This window comes from Drosophila arizonae, chromosome 2 (assembly GCF_054131065.1).
Source record: "Drosophila arizonae isolate 15081-1271.41 chromosome 2, UAZ_ARI_1.0, whole genome shotgun sequence".
Taxonomy (NCBI): domain Eukaryota; kingdom Metazoa; phylum Arthropoda; class Insecta; order Diptera; family Drosophilidae; genus Drosophila; species Drosophila arizonae.
In genome coordinates, this window is record NC_142922.1 from 22751050 (window position 1) to 22768576 (window position 17527).

The 17527-nt window shown below is 38.2% G+C and overlaps 2 protein-coding genes across 5 annotated transcripts; one reads left to right on the plus strand and one right to left on the minus strand.

Annotated features, from left to right (window-relative positions):
• The first annotated feature begins 425 nt into the window (after positions 1 to 425).
• Positions 426 to 12460, plus strand: LOC108621574 (uncharacterized). 3 transcript variants are annotated; one of them, XM_018018983.2, is made up of 7 exons: positions 426 to 908; positions 7496 to 7581; positions 7639 to 7908; positions 8188 to 8245; positions 8314 to 8382; positions 8445 to 8951; positions 9013 to 12460. In XM_018018983.2, exons 2-7 carry the CDS (start codon positions 7573 to 7575, stop codon positions 9126 to 9128), a joined length of 1029 nt encoding a protein of 342 aa, XP_017874472.1. In that variant the 5' UTR covers positions 426 to 908; positions 7496 to 7572; the 3' UTR covers positions 9129 to 12460. The 3 variants fall into 3 exon arrangements, with proteins under 3 accessions (XP_017874472.1, XP_089332719.1, XP_089332721.1); XM_089476593.1 differs by lacking the exon at positions 426 to 908 and adding an exon at positions 4538 to 5954; XM_089476595.1 differs by lacking the exon at positions 426 to 908 and adding an exon at positions 6870 to 7373.
• put (activin A receptor type 2 punt) lies at positions 12394 to 17481 on the minus strand. Of its 2 annotated transcripts, none has more exons than XM_018019231.2 (6): positions 16882 to 17481; positions 15323 to 15514; positions 15053 to 15229; positions 14249 to 14394; positions 13366 to 14181; positions 12394 to 13304 (listed from the first exon to the last, which is right to left on the minus strand). In XM_018019231.2, exons 1-6 carry the CDS (start codon positions 16928 to 16930, stop codon positions 13125 to 13127), a joined length of 1560 nt encoding a protein of 519 aa, XP_017874720.1. In that variant the 5' UTR covers positions 16931 to 17481; the 3' UTR covers positions 12394 to 13124. The 2 variants fall into 2 exon arrangements, with proteins under 2 accessions (XP_017874720.1, XP_089332716.1); XM_089476590.1 differs by lacking the exon at positions 16882 to 17481 and adding an exon at positions 15994 to 16139.
• Positions 17482 to 17527: the final 46 nt, after the last annotated feature.

The following is a 17527-nucleotide window of genomic DNA, read 5'->3' on the forward strand; positions in this document are numbered from 1 at the left end:
ACCTGTGAGAGAATGTGAATAGAGCTTTCTGAAAGCTCCCATACATACATATGCATATCAAAGAGAGCTTTTCGAGCAGGGTGTCTCAGGCTAAGCGGCTGAATTGTGGGCAAACATAAATTACATATATATAAAACGAAAGTCTTATTTGACTAAATATAATTAAGTTAAATATATGTGAAATATTAAATGAAAGTTTACCTCAGCCAATTACTTAACCTTAATCACCCTGTGCTTGGTACAATGTCCAAAAGTTCTGTTCAATGCCGCCAGTCAAAACAAACCAAGTGAGAGCATGAGAAACAGTGAGAGACAGAGACAGAGAGAGAGAAAGAGAGCTGGAACGGAGAGCGCAAATGAGTGAGAAGCAAAAGCTTTTTTGCTTTTGGCCAGGCTTAAGCGAACAAGTGTGTATAAAAAGGACATTTCCTTCAGTCGACTCTGTTAATTAAGCGTAACTGCGACGCGAGCGTGCGCCACAACATATTTGTGCCCACATAAAATGCATAATTTACGCCCAAGTAAATACTCAACGTCTGTTACAGTTTACTCAAATAATAAATAAAAGTAAAAAGTGGAAAAGAACTTTCAAATTATAGCTGAGTGCAAAGTAAAATTGCGCTTGATAATAAGAGCAGGACTTTGGCGCATCCTCGTCGGCTCCTGCTGCTGGTGCTGCTGCACTCTCGTGTGAAAACAAAAACATTGGCTAAACTTTTTGAATGCTGGCATCTTTAACTGCGTAGTATCCAGAGTAAAGACGGCTATTAAATATTTAAAACTGATTCAGCGCTAATTGAACGTGGGAGCTGCGTAATACCCAAAGCAACCGTAACGGCAGCAACTGCAACATTCAGAGTCTTGGAAGCGCAGAGTCTTGGGAAGGCCCCGCTAATAAATAATTGAAGGTAGGCAACGTTGACAGCAAACTCGTGAAATTTATGTGCAATTCCGCTGGCTCCGTTGACCAGGCAGTCCGGACCAGCTGCTCGCATTCATTTCTCATTTTCCGTTTGTTTGCCTTTCAATTATGCTGTGACTGCGCTCCTCCTGCATCCTGCGGCCAAAGTTCAATTTGAATTTGTTTCCACGTGAAAATGCGAAAACGTGAACTTGCGAAAATGCAACCACTTCAAAGTTTCTGCCAGGCGTAGCATTTTTAATGATGTACTAAAAGTTAATGGCCCAGGGATCAGCCTCTCGCATTCGCTGCTCGCCTTAATGAGAGGCGCTAAAATGTTTGTGAACAGGTTACATGCTTATAAGTATATCAAATATGCACACTAGAAAAGTTTTGCCGACAATTCAGATAATATAGTGTTTAAACAGTGGAGCACTGGAAGGTCAAATGGGATCTGATGAGAAAACGATTTTGAAAAATTACTATAACTCTTAGTCAAATATGATATGATTTCTTCTATCTTCAGTCTTGTATGCCTCAGATAATTACATAGAAACTTTTTAAATTACTCTGCTTAATTGGTATTTATATATTTATTTAAATTATTATTAATGCTCTGGCTGTCACGTCTTAGAGTAGAGCAGACAGAGAACAATAAAATTTGTAAACTATCTAGTAGTAAGGCAGGAAGTTGGCTTAAGTCACATAGAAAATTTTTTGTATGAGTATTAACCCTTCGTTTATTTATATATTTTTAATACATTTAATTTTAACATGAATTAAACAAAATATAATATATTATATTATCTATGATCCGATCTGTTCAATAGATACAGCTAAAATATTCTATATATACCCATAGGTCTTCCATACCTTTTTCACACATTTCTATACAGATTATTTTTCAACAATTAACACATGGGACTAAATTCTTAGAAAAAGTTACAAAAGAGTAATCAAAATAAAAACTTTTATAAGCGTTGCTTTCACAGTGCATACAAATACATTTTTATAGTTTTGTTGACTTTTTTTGTGATTGCTGCTGCAATACTTACAGCTAAACAACAACTAGTGTACACACGCACTCACACAAACACACGCACACCCACACACCTGGCACACATTGCATTTATTGTAGAAATTCTATGGCACAAAAACATATACAAATGCATTCATATAGAGGACAAAGCCAAGAGAGATGCTGTTCGCCACAAAGCACGGCTTTCTTTTTCTGTGTCAGGGGGCAAGTGCCTTAGAAGCTGCCACGCGCGCTCACACACACGCACACATTGGTATTATAATTTTAATTACCACTTGAGAGGCAGACGCCTGCCGTGAGTCGGCTAAGTGCTTGCTTCTAAAATATACGCAGCAAGTATATATCAGATATATATATATATACTATGTATAAAAGTATATATAGAAACTGCGCGTTGACAATGCGAAACGCGCGAACAATGCATAGAATTTCATTCAGTTGTATTGCTTGACGGGCAGCGCAGAGTCTTTCTTTTTTTTGCATTCAAGCGGAATTGAAAACATGGCAACTGCTTACAGCTAGCAATATTGCGCATACGCCACGTAAGCATGTCAAAGGAATGCCACAGCATAATTGCGCATTTGCCGCATCACTAAGCTGCTAAGCCACAGCCACAGCCATAGCTCTGGCTCAGATATTTGCCACATCTATCGATTAGCCATGCTTAAAGCGTAAGCAAATATTTGATGAGCTTAAAGCCAGCATCAGAGAACCTAGAGTGCTCAAAATTATAAACGAAACTTTATGAGCTAAATGGAAAGAATAAGTTTCGCAAAACTTTTTAGCGGTTGCTTAAAGCCTTAAGCAGCTGCAGAAACTTAAAAATTTGATGGCTCACTTTCAAAGTGGCTTGCACAGAACGTAGCATACTTTGGCGAGCGGCTTTTGGCAGCAACTGCAGCTGCAACAAGGCCAAATGGGCAATGTGATCATTATAATCATGCAATTCGGACACTGTAATAATGGCCAGTCAGCAGCCAGCAGCAGTCAGCGTCAATAGCCTCAATCGCCACACGTAATAGGATAAGCACAAACAGCAAATGCTATAACCGTTTCCAAAGTCCTCTTGATGAACATCGTAAATTCGCTTTTATTGAATAATACCAGGGGACAGTTATGGCCAGGCAAGGACAAAACAAAAACAAACATATAAATATGTATATAGAGATAAAGAAGGGAAGAGAGAGCGTACGGCATCAATGTATGTGTGTATGTGTGGCTTGGGGGTGTCTATTGTTTATCCAATTAAATGTTAGAGTATTGTCTGCTCTCACTGAGCGAATGGCGAATGCAAAAGGTTTTTGGTTTATTTAACCGACTCTTTTGGCAACTGCCTTTGCCTATGCTACGCCCCTGTTTTTTGTTTTGGCCAAAAACGCAGCAATTTGGCAAACATATTCGCACAGTCGCGACAATTTCGTCGCCAAAAACGTTTTTTGTCCGCTACTAAATTATTGCTCAGCTGTGGCCGTGGTTCGTTTTAGTTGTGTTTGCCTGTAACTGCGCTATGACCGACATGTGACCCCAGCTCACACACACACACACACAGAGGGTGAGAGACACTCGTCCATAGTCCAAATTCAACTTCATGCTTCGCTGGCTTTAAATTCGTTTGCATTGAAAAGGCTTGCGCAATAATTCATCAATTTGAGTGTCTCGGCCACACGGCAAACGTTAGAAGCACACAATTTGCCTAGCGGGCATATTAATTATGCAAGTCGTTTAGCTGCATCACATGCAACTGTTCCACTCCCACGCCCACCCACCCCCATCGCACCACCTCAAGCAACTGTCGCCGACGTGGAGTACGCAACACCTGTGCAACCAAATGCAATTGCTAATTAATCAAACTGCGGCTGAAGTTTATGCAGCACTTCAAGTTTCACTTTGTGAACAGAAAACTTTAACTCACTCGTTGCTTACGCACAAAGTGAATATAATATTTATGATGAATTCTTCATTTGAAATGCAATTTTCTTTAAAGACCTAGCAAGAATGTTACGCTGGGCGTGACTGATTCAATAATTATAGTTTACAATTGAACAAAGAAAAAAATTAACAGTTATACAGTATGCAAAAATCAATATTTCAAAATGTGACAAGCACTAAGTGTAGGGATCTATGAAGGTATTCATTTTCCTATAATTGGACAATAGCCACGCACCTACTTCGAATGGATATGGGTTAATATAAGGCGAGAGTACCAACAAGTATATGCTTTACGTTTCATGTATATTACTTAAATAATGATGGAACTCAAACAGAAGGAAAGATATTATTAATATTAAACTGTATTTAAATCAAGAGTTAGGTATGTAACTTTATGAAATTAAATTCATATATTAAATTCATATATATATGTATTAATATATTAATTTAATTGAAAATTATATACCTAAGTCTTCATTTAAATACAGTTTAATATTACATTTAAATTTTTATATATCATTGCATTTTCATATTGAGCATAAACTAAATCAAATATTTATTTCTAATTGAAATATATTGTAATTTAATTTAGTGCATTAAAAAAAAATTAAAAAAAATAAAAAAAACTTTATAAAACTTTTGTAAAATTTGTCTGTTCCTGTTAAGTCATAAATGTTTGTGATACTAAATAAATACATTTTTAATGTAGGAGTCAGTCGCAAGTTCAAGACGTGCCAATACTTGAGCAGATTGAGTTTATTGTTCGGTGGGGAACCCTCCACTTCAACCTAAGCAGATTTCGTTTGCGATTTCAGCTTCGTTTGACCTTTAACGAATTGCAAATTTGAAAAGAGAATCAAGACAATTACAATTTTTTGTGTTTCGTATTTTATATAGGTGTACCTTGTTCTATTTCAACTCAACAATATTTTCATAAGCGGATTATTTTTATACAACACAAACTATAACTATATTGATTCTTGAAATTTATCATTGTAAATAATAGAAGTGGATTTTACAGAAAATAGAATAAGTTTAGGATCATCAACTCAATGTTGCTTTAAATACAAAGAGAGAGTGAATGAAATAATAAGAGTGAGAGTGAGAGAAAGATAGAGTTCAATAGTGTAATTAATAGAAAATAAATTAGATAATTGAGATAATAATTATATAATCTATATCTATAGTTACCAAACTGAGTTCATAACTTATAATCCACAAGCTTAAGCCAGGTGAGAGTCGGTGGCAGACTTTAGTTGTTAATAAAACTGGAAATGGCTTGGCTCGATAATAATTTCAGTGTTTATAGCTTTCTGCTTGTTGAATGCATTAATGACCAATAATTGACGATGGACACGCAAGCTTTTAAGGACTATTAAGTAAATATGTATACAGCCAAGACTGGAATATATTGCATATACATATCCCTTTAAGCTTAAAAACTATAACTAAAAGACGAAGCGAAGCTGAAAGCTTTATCACATTGATATAACAAGCTGAGACCAGAAACACGCTGAAAGTAAAATTTTAAAGGCTAAAACTTTTAGGCCTAAATGCAACATGTTTTCAAAATCGAGTGTTGAGTGAGTGCTAAGTGCTGAATGTTTGGCAGAAGGCAGAGAACAAATGAAATGGCCAACGGGGCAGCTAAACAAAAACTTTCGGAAGACAGTCGCAAATTTATATAGCCGTAGCCGTAGCCGTATATGCAGTCGCGTGACAGCCAGGGCCAAATGCTGGCGGCCCAGACAAGTCTGACATTTGAAAATGGCAAAGCAACAACACAAATACGAGACTCGAACCTAGAGCAGATCAACCGACAAGCAAACAAATCGCAGACAATTGATTGAGTGACGTGCTGTTTGCCCAGGACTGTAACTGAGACAGGACGAAGCAACAGTGACAGCGACAGCAGCAGCAGCACCAGCAGCAGCAGGAGCAGCAGGAGGAACTCCAGAGCAGACTGAAAGCAATTAGAATTCAATACATTCGCCAGCAAAACATGTAATTAAACGTGATTTAGAGGGACGGTTGACGGTAGAGCAGATGACAGCAGAGCTTAAAGCGAACTGAGTTATGAGCCAGGTACAGTCACATCAATTTAAATACGGCCAACCATATAGATATAGATATATGTATATATATGCATTGGAACGACCCTGCACTGCGGCCGACAGCGTAATAAAGTAAATCAAAGGATTGTCGTGCCGTAAATCATGTGAAAGTCCTTGACAGTGTGCGCCAGAGACCGGCAGACACGGCTGCGATTTCCCAACTGCCGGCACTAAAGCCAACGTCACTTAGTCACTACAATCGTATATACAATATACAACTTTCAATTACTGAATGAAGCAAACAAACACACACACGCACACACACACACACACACAACGAGCCCGACTGAGCGACTGAATCGGCTGCATAAATAACAAATATTTCGTAGCATAACTGCAGGCGTTTCATGGTGAGCGCCAATTAAGACCCAAAAACGTAAACAATTTCTTGCATTTCCATTTCACACCAGTTACCAATGAAAATAACATGACAGCTAACGACAACCATCAAAATTACACACTATTCGACGCTGAGATACCCTGCAAATTCGATTTGCAGTTTATTTATACAAATATATTTATTTATAAATTTCTTTTTAGAATAGAATTTATATGACTATATTTTCTAATATTTATTAGTTTTTTAAATATTGTATTTAAAATATTATATGGTTTATATAATATATATATATATTATTTTATAGCATTTTCAGAGAAATTTATTAATTTATTAATTAATTGAGTGCATATAGCCATAAATTTAAATATAATTTAAAGTACAGTGGAGTTTTAAAAAAATTCGCGATAAATCGAAAAAAAAATCTATCCCCTTGAGGAAACTTTGTTTTCGATAATTCCTGATAATTTTAATTTCTGTATAAATCGGAAAAATATATCCCCTTCTCATTTCGAATTATCGGGACTCGACATCATCAATCAATCAATCACATGTACTTTAGATCAATTTCCATTAGTTAACAAATATAGTAAACTATTCAACACAATGCAGTTTACAGGGTACAAGCTCGTTTGCGTGCTATGCTGCGTTAACTCTGCTCAACTAGTAGCCCCCTTCACACAAGCAACCGCTCAACCACCCAACCACCCAAGCACCAACACAACATGCATCAGCTGCGCCCCATCACCCACCCAGTTTGATTTCGCTTTTTGCCGCAGACTTAACCAAATAGTATATATCTGTGTGGCCTCGTCTGTGGTCTTTGCATTGCCTTTGTGCCGAAAGTGAATGTAACGCACACACACACATACACACACACACACACGGACACACATATGAACATGGTGCTGTGTGAGAAAAAGGTCGAGCTGCATTTATCTAGTTGCATTGAAATTTGCATTTGGCATTTTGAGTTTTTTGCTCTTTGTGAAACTTTTGAGTTTAATTTCTTTCATTCGCCTGCTTTAAGCAGAACTCGTTTAGCTGCTTAAGGTCAGAGGAAATGTTATCCAATTAGCGATAATCATCGATTTAATAGCACTTGCTGGCGAGTCGATAATTCGCTGTTGTTGTTGCCTTTGACATTTCGTTTGACTTTTGAAATATTTTTGCAGAAAGCTGACGGAAGATGCAAAAGCGCGTTGCTTAGGCCAGAGTCTCAAGATATAAAAAGCATAACAAATCCAGAGTCATGTCCAATGTAAGTAGATCGCAATGAAATTCGATTAGAGCTAAAGGAACTTTGCGTTGATTGCAGCTGCTTGACATGGACAAATCAAACGGCAACGGCGTCTATGCGACCGGCAGTTGCCACACGGACAATGTGGCTGCCACAGCAACAACAACAACAACAGCAGCCGCTTTGAACATAAATAATATTATGAATGGGGCCGCAGCTGCAGCGGCGGCGGCAGCAGCAGCCGCCACGCTGCCCACGTCCGCCTCCAGCGAGGACCTCAGCCAGAGCCTCTCCGAGTACACAGATGCCGATGAGAGCATATCAGCGCCCACAGAGTTTCTCGCCGAGGTAAGTGAAATGTATTCAAATGCAAATTGTGAAAGAGAAAGAACCAAATTTAATTTGCGAATCCTTTCAAGAGGATTACTGAAAGTTGGCTTTGTGCGCTGGGCTTATTGATTGCTAATAAATTGTTTTCAAGCGCATTTAACTTTAAGCTCCGCCAACTTTTGCCGTTGCAGCCAATGTGGGCCAATGGGCCGGTCCATTGTTCAGCTGATAACTGTATATATATATACCATGAGCTTGACGCAATTTTATCTTATTTGTTTTTGTTCTATAATGCAGTTTCTGTCTGCTGTCATGCTCAAGGACTACAAGAAGGCTTTAAAATATTGCAAATTGAGTGAGTGAGCAATTCCTTAACCCCCTCCCTCCATAGGTCTATTCAACTGAGTATCCTACTTCTTTCAGTACTGCAATATGAGCCAAACAATGCCACGGCCAAAGAGTTCTATCCACTCATACTGGACAAGCTGCGTGGTAGGTCTCTTTAGACATATATGGTTATAGTAGTTTGAGTTAATTAATCGCGTATTTCGCAGTGGCCGCATCGAGCGACAGCGACGAGAACTATAATAAATCTTCATCGCCTGAGCTGGCATTGGATTTGGAGGCGCCGTGCGAGGATAGCGCCAGCAGCCAAGAGGAGGACAATGATGATGATGTCGATGATGTGGACGACTGCGATGATGTGGATGACGATGAGGATGACGACGATGACATTGACAATGTCGATGTGGAGGAGGAGAGCAGCAGCAGCGGCGATGATTACGAATTACCTATTGATGAGCAACAGGACCCGGCTGCTGCAGACAGCCTCGCTGCGCATATAACTCATTCGCATTCACATTCACATTCACATTCGCATTGTCACTCCCACAACGATTCGGGCTCATCGCGCAATTCGTCGAGCGGCGGCGGCGGTCGCAGCGACAATACCACACACTCGTACTCCAGCCTGCTGCTGGAGGAGGAGGACGACATTGTGCCAGTCAATTTGCAGTTTGGCAACAAGGAGCCGAACGCAACAGATTTGGATGTGAGCAATGGTAGGTGCCAACTGCATAATTTACAAATTATTACCAATACATCAATCTATATATACGATAGGCAACAAGGTGGCATCGGCTTCATGCAGCGATTCGGAGTCCCCCACAGAGCCGCTCACCCAACGTTTGGCAGCCATTTTACGCTCCAAGTGCGGCGTTTCGGCCAGTAAGGATTGAACAACTAACATATGCATATACCCCTTATACATATACAAGTGTATGTGTGTATACCTACATATATATATCTTTATACACATATATATATATGCATAACTATATTCTTGTACTTCTACTCGTACTCAATGAGCTAAGTGTTTACAATTCCTTTGCCCAAACTAAGTAACTAGTTTCCACTAGTTGACATTCGCTTTACGAACCTAGAAACCGTCCCAAAACAGCATACAAGTATATTTCCAATTTGCATATAACTATAGCAGCGATTTATCCTTTTTTGAAAAGCAAAGCAAAACAAGACAAAACACAAAACCAATTCCCTAGACAAACATATCGTACAAACTTAATAAGTACTTAAAGTAGTCACATTTGTATTGTGTATGTAAATGAATAATATAACCTAGATAATAATATGCTCCATTTGTTAAAGAGCCCTCAATAATAATGAATATACTATTATATACATATATACATATATATATATATATATATACATTTATTATACATAGAAACATAACGAATGATGTAACAGAATCTATTTTAGTAAGAGACACACCCATGCAAAACGCACAGGACTTGGAATATTGTTGGATAACTTTACACGTTTAGCGTTTTATAGAGGGCGATTTTTTTTCCAAACCATTTATAATATAGTATTACAAATTAAGGCAACGGAACGTTTGGATAAGTCTGATAATATGGAATGAGGCAAATGGAACTACAATTGAAATGGTCCAAAAGTCATTAACTATACTTATATACGATTATATACGAATACCATATACTTATATAATTCGTACGCGATTTTAGTAATTTATTAAGATTGATTTTTCTCAGTATACGTAAAATTTCCGATATAACCATATAACTATAGATATGTAACTTATAAAGCCCGCTCTACGAGCTTTACAAACTATACTCTATACTTTTGTTTGTGGAATGAGATTTGATAAGATTGAACTCTCTGTATATCCTCAATATTTGTAATAATTATTTTCGGTGTTTGAAATTCAGTTCTGATTCAATTGTATGTAATCATATTATATTCGAATTGAATTATACGTATAACGGATTGTATCATTAAAAGTTGTAATAAAGAAAGAAGGCGAACAATTGCAGCGTTTTAAACTTCTTAAATTGAGAATTTTCAAGAATTTATATGTGAAGATGAAAATGATGCTCATACTTATATTTACTTCACTGCAAGTGATCTACATCACTTTCAAATCACACACACACACATAAACACGATCAGGCAGACTTAAATCCATATTCAACCTCATCTTTAAAATTGTCTTCGCAGCATTGTTGACCTCTCCCTTATTATGCGAAATTATTTTAAAGCCTACAATCGCCTTATGCAAAAAGAAACTTAAACTGACCAATTGAAACTTCTTTGCTTACGCCATCATTAAAACCGGACTCAAATTATTACAACCAATGACGTGAGCATTGTGTAAACATGTATTACCTGTCTCGCTCTTTGTTTCTACTGCAAACGGTGCCTGCAGTCCATACTTTCATCATTAAGGTAACGGGATCAAAATCATTGCAACCAATGATGTGCGCGCTGTTTACATACGAACATACTCTCTCTCTCCCTCTCTCTTATCTGCCTAAAGGCCTCTGTAAAGCATAACTTTAATGGTTGCCAAAGTAGCCAATAGTAGATGAAGCCAAAGTAAATGAAGAAATTAAGTTCCACGGCAACAAAATCCACAGCATCCACTTTCAGCTCTGTATGGTTATTTATATAGTAAGAATAATTAGAAATACACAAAATGATATAGGCCATATAATACATTTCAAACGTTTGAAAAGATTTATTTTAAATCGATTATTATCAAAGAAACTTTTTATGTCAGTATATAATTATTATAACATGACTTGCAATTGAATAACGTATTTATGTACCGTAAGTCTCTTCGTTTATTTTCGGCAATTTTTTTTTTTTTCGTTTATTTTACTTATAAAACTTTAAACGTATTATGATCGTTTTTAAAAAACACTTATGATTTATTTTCATTTGTATGATTCATGATAATCAAGACTATTTTCACTGTGCTGGACAGCCAGTTGCATGGTTATTGTGAACGCCAGTTGGACTGCTTGTATAACTGTATCAAAAGAGTTTGTCTTGAAAATCGATAATACAAAAAAGTCTTCAAAATTGTATCTATGTATCTCAACTATTTCAGTGCTGAAATATATATGTATATATATGTTTAACTTCCATGCCCCACTATATGGGCATCTGATATGTAACAAACTACTGTGATGAACAATGAATTCTTTTTTTTTTTTTTGTTTTTTTTTTTTTTTATTGCATTCTCAATTTGAATACTGCTCTTGCATTTGCTTGATATAATACTTATGTATTTGATTCCAACCACTTGAAAAATTATTGTTTCTATATATTATCAGCACCATTCAACTAAAACTGTACCAAAAACATACAAAGAAATAAGTCAAGTCATAACAAAATTATTTCTATTATCATGTTGCGTTATAAATAATGTTGCTCAGAATTAAAAATCAGGTAATGAAGCTTTGTTTGTATCGTAAATTGCACGTATTTGTTCTGTTCTGTTCTGTTCTCTGAATACCGTATACGCATATACGGTATATGTTTAATTGAATCCTCGCCGCTAATCGAATTAGATATTTATATATATATATATTTAAAGACAAAGAAACGATAATTGTGTTTTCTCGAATATTTGCATACTCTAACTTAAAGTTACACACATCTATGTTTTTTTGAAAATATGTTGATGATTCTTTTCCCATGGTTATTAACAATCATTGTGAAACATTATTTGTTTTTGCTACTCTTCAACTCTTTTATCCAATTATATATCGTATATATATGTGCCTTAACATTACATCTAAATCTGTCCGAGACATGCAAATATGTACATTAATTTTGTGGACTCAACAATATTAAATTAGTATGTGTATCCTTTTTACTGAACTCTTCAAGTCAGGGTGCTTTAGAAGTCGGCTAAGTCTGCGTGAATATGTTTATCGTAGAGTATATCGTATATGCACTTAATTGTTACATTCAATAAAAAGAAACTTTCATTTGAAAACTTCAGGTGTTTCTTGTACTGTTCAGAAATATTACATATGCGTATGTATGTCTGTGTGTGTATTTATACTTGTCTATGCTATAGCATGTTTGTGTGTATTAGTGCGAATAGAGGTAAACGATATAATAGCACTACAACAATAAAAACAAATGCGAAAAATAAAAAGATAATCTTCATACTGCAGCTTACACAAAATATTTAAAGTATTTATTTAAAATACAACATTAATGCAAAAATAAAAGATTACGTTTACAAAAATAAAACTAAACGTAATTTATAATTAAACTTAACAGGTAGATACACCTACTAGACTTAAACGAAAGTACATACAGCAGCCGAACTGGCTTGGCAAATAATTCAACAGCTTACAGACTTACAGGAAAATGAAATAAAGATCTGGGCAATAATTAAACAAACTAAAAACGAAAAACAATTAAATTTACGTAATGTGTTTATAGGTATCAGTCGATGAAGATTATGTGAGATGAGCTACAAACATAATCATGCAATGTGTGTGGAGAGAATTTCGCATTTCGAAACTTAGCCCAGGCTATAGATACAATTTTAAAATTCCAATTAATCTCTCTGGTGTAGCCCACATATATTAACGCTTTGTTCTGTTCTTAGCTTACACTAAGCTAATGTCTAAGGGGCGCAGGGCGGGCGCAGGGGCTTTTGTGTATCTATATATATATATGTATATATAAATGGCAGCTGCCGAATTGCAGATCGTTAATCGCTAATCGCTGCTTTTCTCTGTGTATGTCTGTGCGCATAATGGCTATGCACAATACTACAGTAAAACTAAAGTGTTGAATATATATATCAAAATTAAAAAGAACGAATTCTAATGTTCGTGGCTATCAAATCACAGCCTGGTCGAGTCGGCTGTGATTTAGTACCGCTTCTATAAACAATTTGTGGTCTCCTTTGCATCCTCGATGTTGGTGTGGTTCTTGATGAGCAACTGTGTGGTTGGATATTTGTTGAGCTGCGCAAACCGTTCCATTACACAGGAGGAGCTGAGACGTGCCTCGGCATCGTGATCCCAGCACTCTTCCATCGTGTCGCAGAATATGCTGAGACCCTGCAGATACGTTTGCTTTTAGCATGACGAAATACAATCAAGTATGTAAATATTATCTTACCATATGGGAGCGCCAGGAGTTAAGCAAATGTGGACGCAATTTCTTCATCACCACGCTCTCCTGCACTTCATCCAGCGTGGGCCGCTGTCCAAGCTCCGCTTCGAATGGCAGCTGGTATTCGCCCACGGGACCCACAACATCGCAGCGTGAGACCATTTCCCACAACACCAATCCGCAGGCGTAGACATCGATGCGCAAAAAGGCATCACGATTGAAGTTAATGGCACCCTCGAGAACCTCAGGCGCCATATAGCGTCGAGTGCCCACCTGGCCGTGTGTATCGCCGCACGGTTTGCCCGGCTGAAAAATCATGGCTAGTCCAAAGTCAGCTATGCAGGCTGTGAGGTCACCCTTGAGCAGCACATTCTTCGACTTAAAGTCACGATGGGCTATCGAGGGCTTCAGGCCTTCCGTCTTGCTAGCCGGTATCTCCTCGTGTAAATGCGCCAGGCCATTGGCCATCGATTCGGCAATGCGGCACAACTCCGTCCAGGTAATCGTATGGGACTTCAGATAGTCGCACAGAGAGCCATTATGCTGATATGTGGATATCAGCCAATACTCGGGCTTATCCAAGTGCTTCTCCACGCCCAAGAACTCTAAGATGTTGGGATGGCGCATGCGCGGCAGTTTATATATCTCGTTCTCCGTGGTCCACGAGTCCTTCTCCTGCATGCGAAAGATTTTCACGGCCACGTCCTGGCCGTGCAGCTTCGCCTGCCACACGTCGCCAAATCGCCCGCTGGCCTTCTGCTCCAGCAGTTGTATGGGCCGGTTGTTCAGCAGCGGCGATGAGTTCGTGATTTCCGCCTCGTGCTAAAAGGGAAATCAAATAGTATCATAAAGTTGTGCGAACAGGTGAACAAAGGCAACTGCGACGTACCTTGGGTATCTCGTTGAAATGCACTCGTTTGAGACGTCGGTAGGAGAAGAAACTGACCACAGGCACGACCATCAGGACGGCCAGCACCGACGACCACAATATGTAGAAGTTCACATTATTCTCGTCCTGCGTCTTCTCTTTGGGCACTGCAAACAAATAATTAGAAACCTTATTGTATGGCCGCTTGCATATGTGTAAATTATGAATTGCATATGCATGAGGCGCCCTTTAAATGCTCGCCACAGGTGAACAACATCTCAAGTGGCACCTGTAGTTGGCACAGAGGGCCGACAGTCAGGCCCACAAGCGAAGCGGTAAAAAAGGAAAAAACGAAAGTTCGCCCCCAATTTGACATCTCTTTGTATATATAAAATTTATATGCTGAGATAAAAGGGAGCTAGGCAGAAAAAGAGGAAAACAAAAACAAAATAACAAAGTGCAAGAGGCACGCCACAAAAGATACATGCCAAAGAAAATGCAAAGCCAGCCACACAAAACAAAAATGGGGGGAAATACAGCAACAAGAACGGAGAACGCAGCACGGCGAAGGGCGTACGGCGTAGCATAGGGAAATTGCAACACACGCGCCAAGCTTATGAGGCTGTATGCTGGAAGCTGAGAGGGAACGCCAGCGCGTGCACAGAGTTCGTTAACATGAAATAAAGTCGCAGGGGTCGCCTCAATTGGGGGTTGAGCGAGTGTACATAGAATAAATATGTAATGCTTGAAATTGGGGTAAACATCGCAGGCACCTGAAAAAAATCCGAAACGAAAATATAAAATTAATTATAGAATCGGTCGCACCTTGTGTTGTTGCCTCCGTGGTGGGCGGTATCCAGTTGTACTCGTTGTTGCACATCGAGCCCTTGCAGCAGCAGAAATGTATGTTGCCCTGCCGCGGCTTGCTGCTGGTGTTGCAGGCGGTCTGGTTGCACTCGTGCATGTACGTGAAGCAGCCCTTCATTTTGATTTTCTTGATGCCTGCAGTCAGCAAAATACAAAAATCAAACAAACAAACAAAAATTAAACAAAATAATCATCGAAAAGTGCTGCATTGCTGCAAGAAGTACACACCAGTCACTTCGTCGGCGCTCCACAGAACGTAGCAGCTGGGAGATTTGTCCGCCTCCACCTGGCAGCGCTCGATGGTGATGGAGCAGTCGTTGTGCGTGGTGCAATCCTTCTCGTCATAGTGTTCGCAGTTGATGTTGTGGCCCTCGGGCAAGACGGCACCTCTAGCCGCAGGCAGCAGCAGCAGATGGCAGGCTATAAAAAATAAATAAATAAATAAATAAATACATAAATGAAATGTATGTAATGAGAGGTGATGTATTTAAATGGCAGGCATTCTGGAATAGTAAATAAGTTGACTTAAACGGACTCCAGCGGCTGCCTTTGTAAACATATCACGTATCTACGACCTAAGGACCAACGACCCCAATTCGAATCCCAATCCCAACGGGCCAGGAGCTATGGGGAGTCACTCCTCAATGAGCGTTGCCATTGAAAGCCAAGCGCAGAACTTTCCATAGTCCCCAGCGAATGCTACGCAACCCCAATTCGTGCAGAGGGCCATACAAAATTAGCTCCACTGGCCACCCGAGCCTTTGAGTGGTTCCTATAACCCCAATGCAAATGCAAATGCAACTGCTGCTCCGTGTCTGTCTCTGCGTTGGGGCTAAATGTATGTATGTATGTGTGTGTGCATGATTCGCGCGCAAATCCACGTGTGAGTGCAGATTTACCATGGCGCACAGTGGTGCACATATCAAACATTCATTTATATTGAATTTTTTAGAAAAACTTAACAATTTTATCAGCTGTTATTAATTTACAAACGAATTCTTTCACTCTATATTTTTAAATTTCATTGATTTAAAAGAATACTCTGTCCATATTTTTTAATTTAATTTAATAAAATATATACATTATATATATTTTTTAGATATTATAAAATTTTTTCTAGATTTAAAAAATTGTGTTTTTGAAGAACTTTTATACAACACAAAACTTTCAATTTGAGCATATTCATTAGCATATATAAATTAACATCAATTAAACATATTTAGCCCCACTGTAAACGAGTAATCGGATCTCTCAAAGTGTTGTGCATGTATGTATGTATGTATGCATGGGAGCATGCTTTATAGTAAAGTAGATACATAAGCATGCACATTATGCAGATTGAAAAGGGATGAGTTTAAAGTGGCGCTTGTTGAAAATAAAGAAACAACGGCTACAGCAACAGCAACAACAGCGAGTAAAGAGAACTCACTGAAGCGAGAGAGTAAAACAGATTTTCACCCACGCGGACGCACAAACAACAAGTTTCTAATGCAACGTCATCCATTCAAAGAAATCACTAAATGCACACACACATACACACACACGCTTTTAGATTACAACTGTAGTTGAAAATAAGAGCAAAGCGCACTAAGAACAACTACAAAGCACGCGCCAAGCAATTCAATCAGGCGTAACAGAGGGCAAGTGTACCAAGGAAACTGTAAATAATATCGACAGCAAACCATTACGTACAAACAAAATGAAAAGCACACACACACAAGTTATATGCAGACACACCATACGTATATACATATGTATGTATAAGTAAAACTATGTTCAATACATACCAAGAATTAGCTGCGCCACTAGATAAAGCACAAAATTGTACCTAGACATTGTTATTGCGTTATCGCTGTAACTTGTTTACAGCACTAAATGGATACGTAACTAAATACACGAGCGATATTTGGAGAATTTTTGTTTTTATTTTGGCACATAGAAAATTTTCTTTGAGAAAATTGCGTTTTACATTCGATTTATTCAATATAAACTTGTTGGCATTACAGGCTTGTTGGCTGACTGTGTTCGTTGCACTTTTTAATCCAAGAAATTAATATTTGATAATATGTATGCACTTATGTATATATTATGTATATACATATGTATGAAGCGGTGTGCGTGTTTGTATGTAATTTATTTTCTGCTGCAGCAGTCGCAGCCAAGTTGCGGACCACACGTTTTTTCCATGTACATTTTCACGATTTCGATTTGCATTATCATTAACTTTGCTATCACATTTTCTCGTGTGGCACTTTAAATGCGTTTCTAAGCTGCATTTTATGGTTTTCATAAATTATTATTACGCGATTTATTCATTTGCACGCAGTTCCCACTCGCAATTACGATTGTCAAAATTGGTACAAGTGTACCAAAACTGTAGACATTTACCAGCACATATTTGAGTGCGGTAGCCCTGGGGCAACAATTTTAGAT

Excerpts from the sequence above, each read along its gene's own strand:
- LOC108621574 (XM_018018983.2), top strand. Across the intron at positions 7,909-8,187 it reads CCACAGAGTTTCTCGCCGAG|TTTCTGTCTGCTGTCATGCT; the intron begins GTAAGTGAAATG and ends TCTATAATGCAG. Across the intron at positions 8,246-8,313 it reads TTTAAAATATTGCAAATTGA|TACTGCAATATGAGCCAAAC; the intron begins GTGAGTGAGCAA and ends TACTTCTTTCAG.
- put (XM_018019231.2), bottom strand. The coding sequence starts at position 16,930 with ATGTCTAGGTACAATTTTGTGCTTTATCTAGTGGCGCAGCTAATTCTT. Across the intron at positions 15,515-16,881 it reads AGTGGCGCAGCTAATTCTTG|CCTGCCATCTGCTGCTGCTG; the intron begins GTATGTATTGAA and ends TATTTTTTATAG. Across the intron at positions 13,305-13,365 it reads ACTCCTGGCGCTCCCATATG|GGTCTCAGCATATTCTGCGA; the intron begins GTAAGATAATAT and ends ACGTATCTGCAG.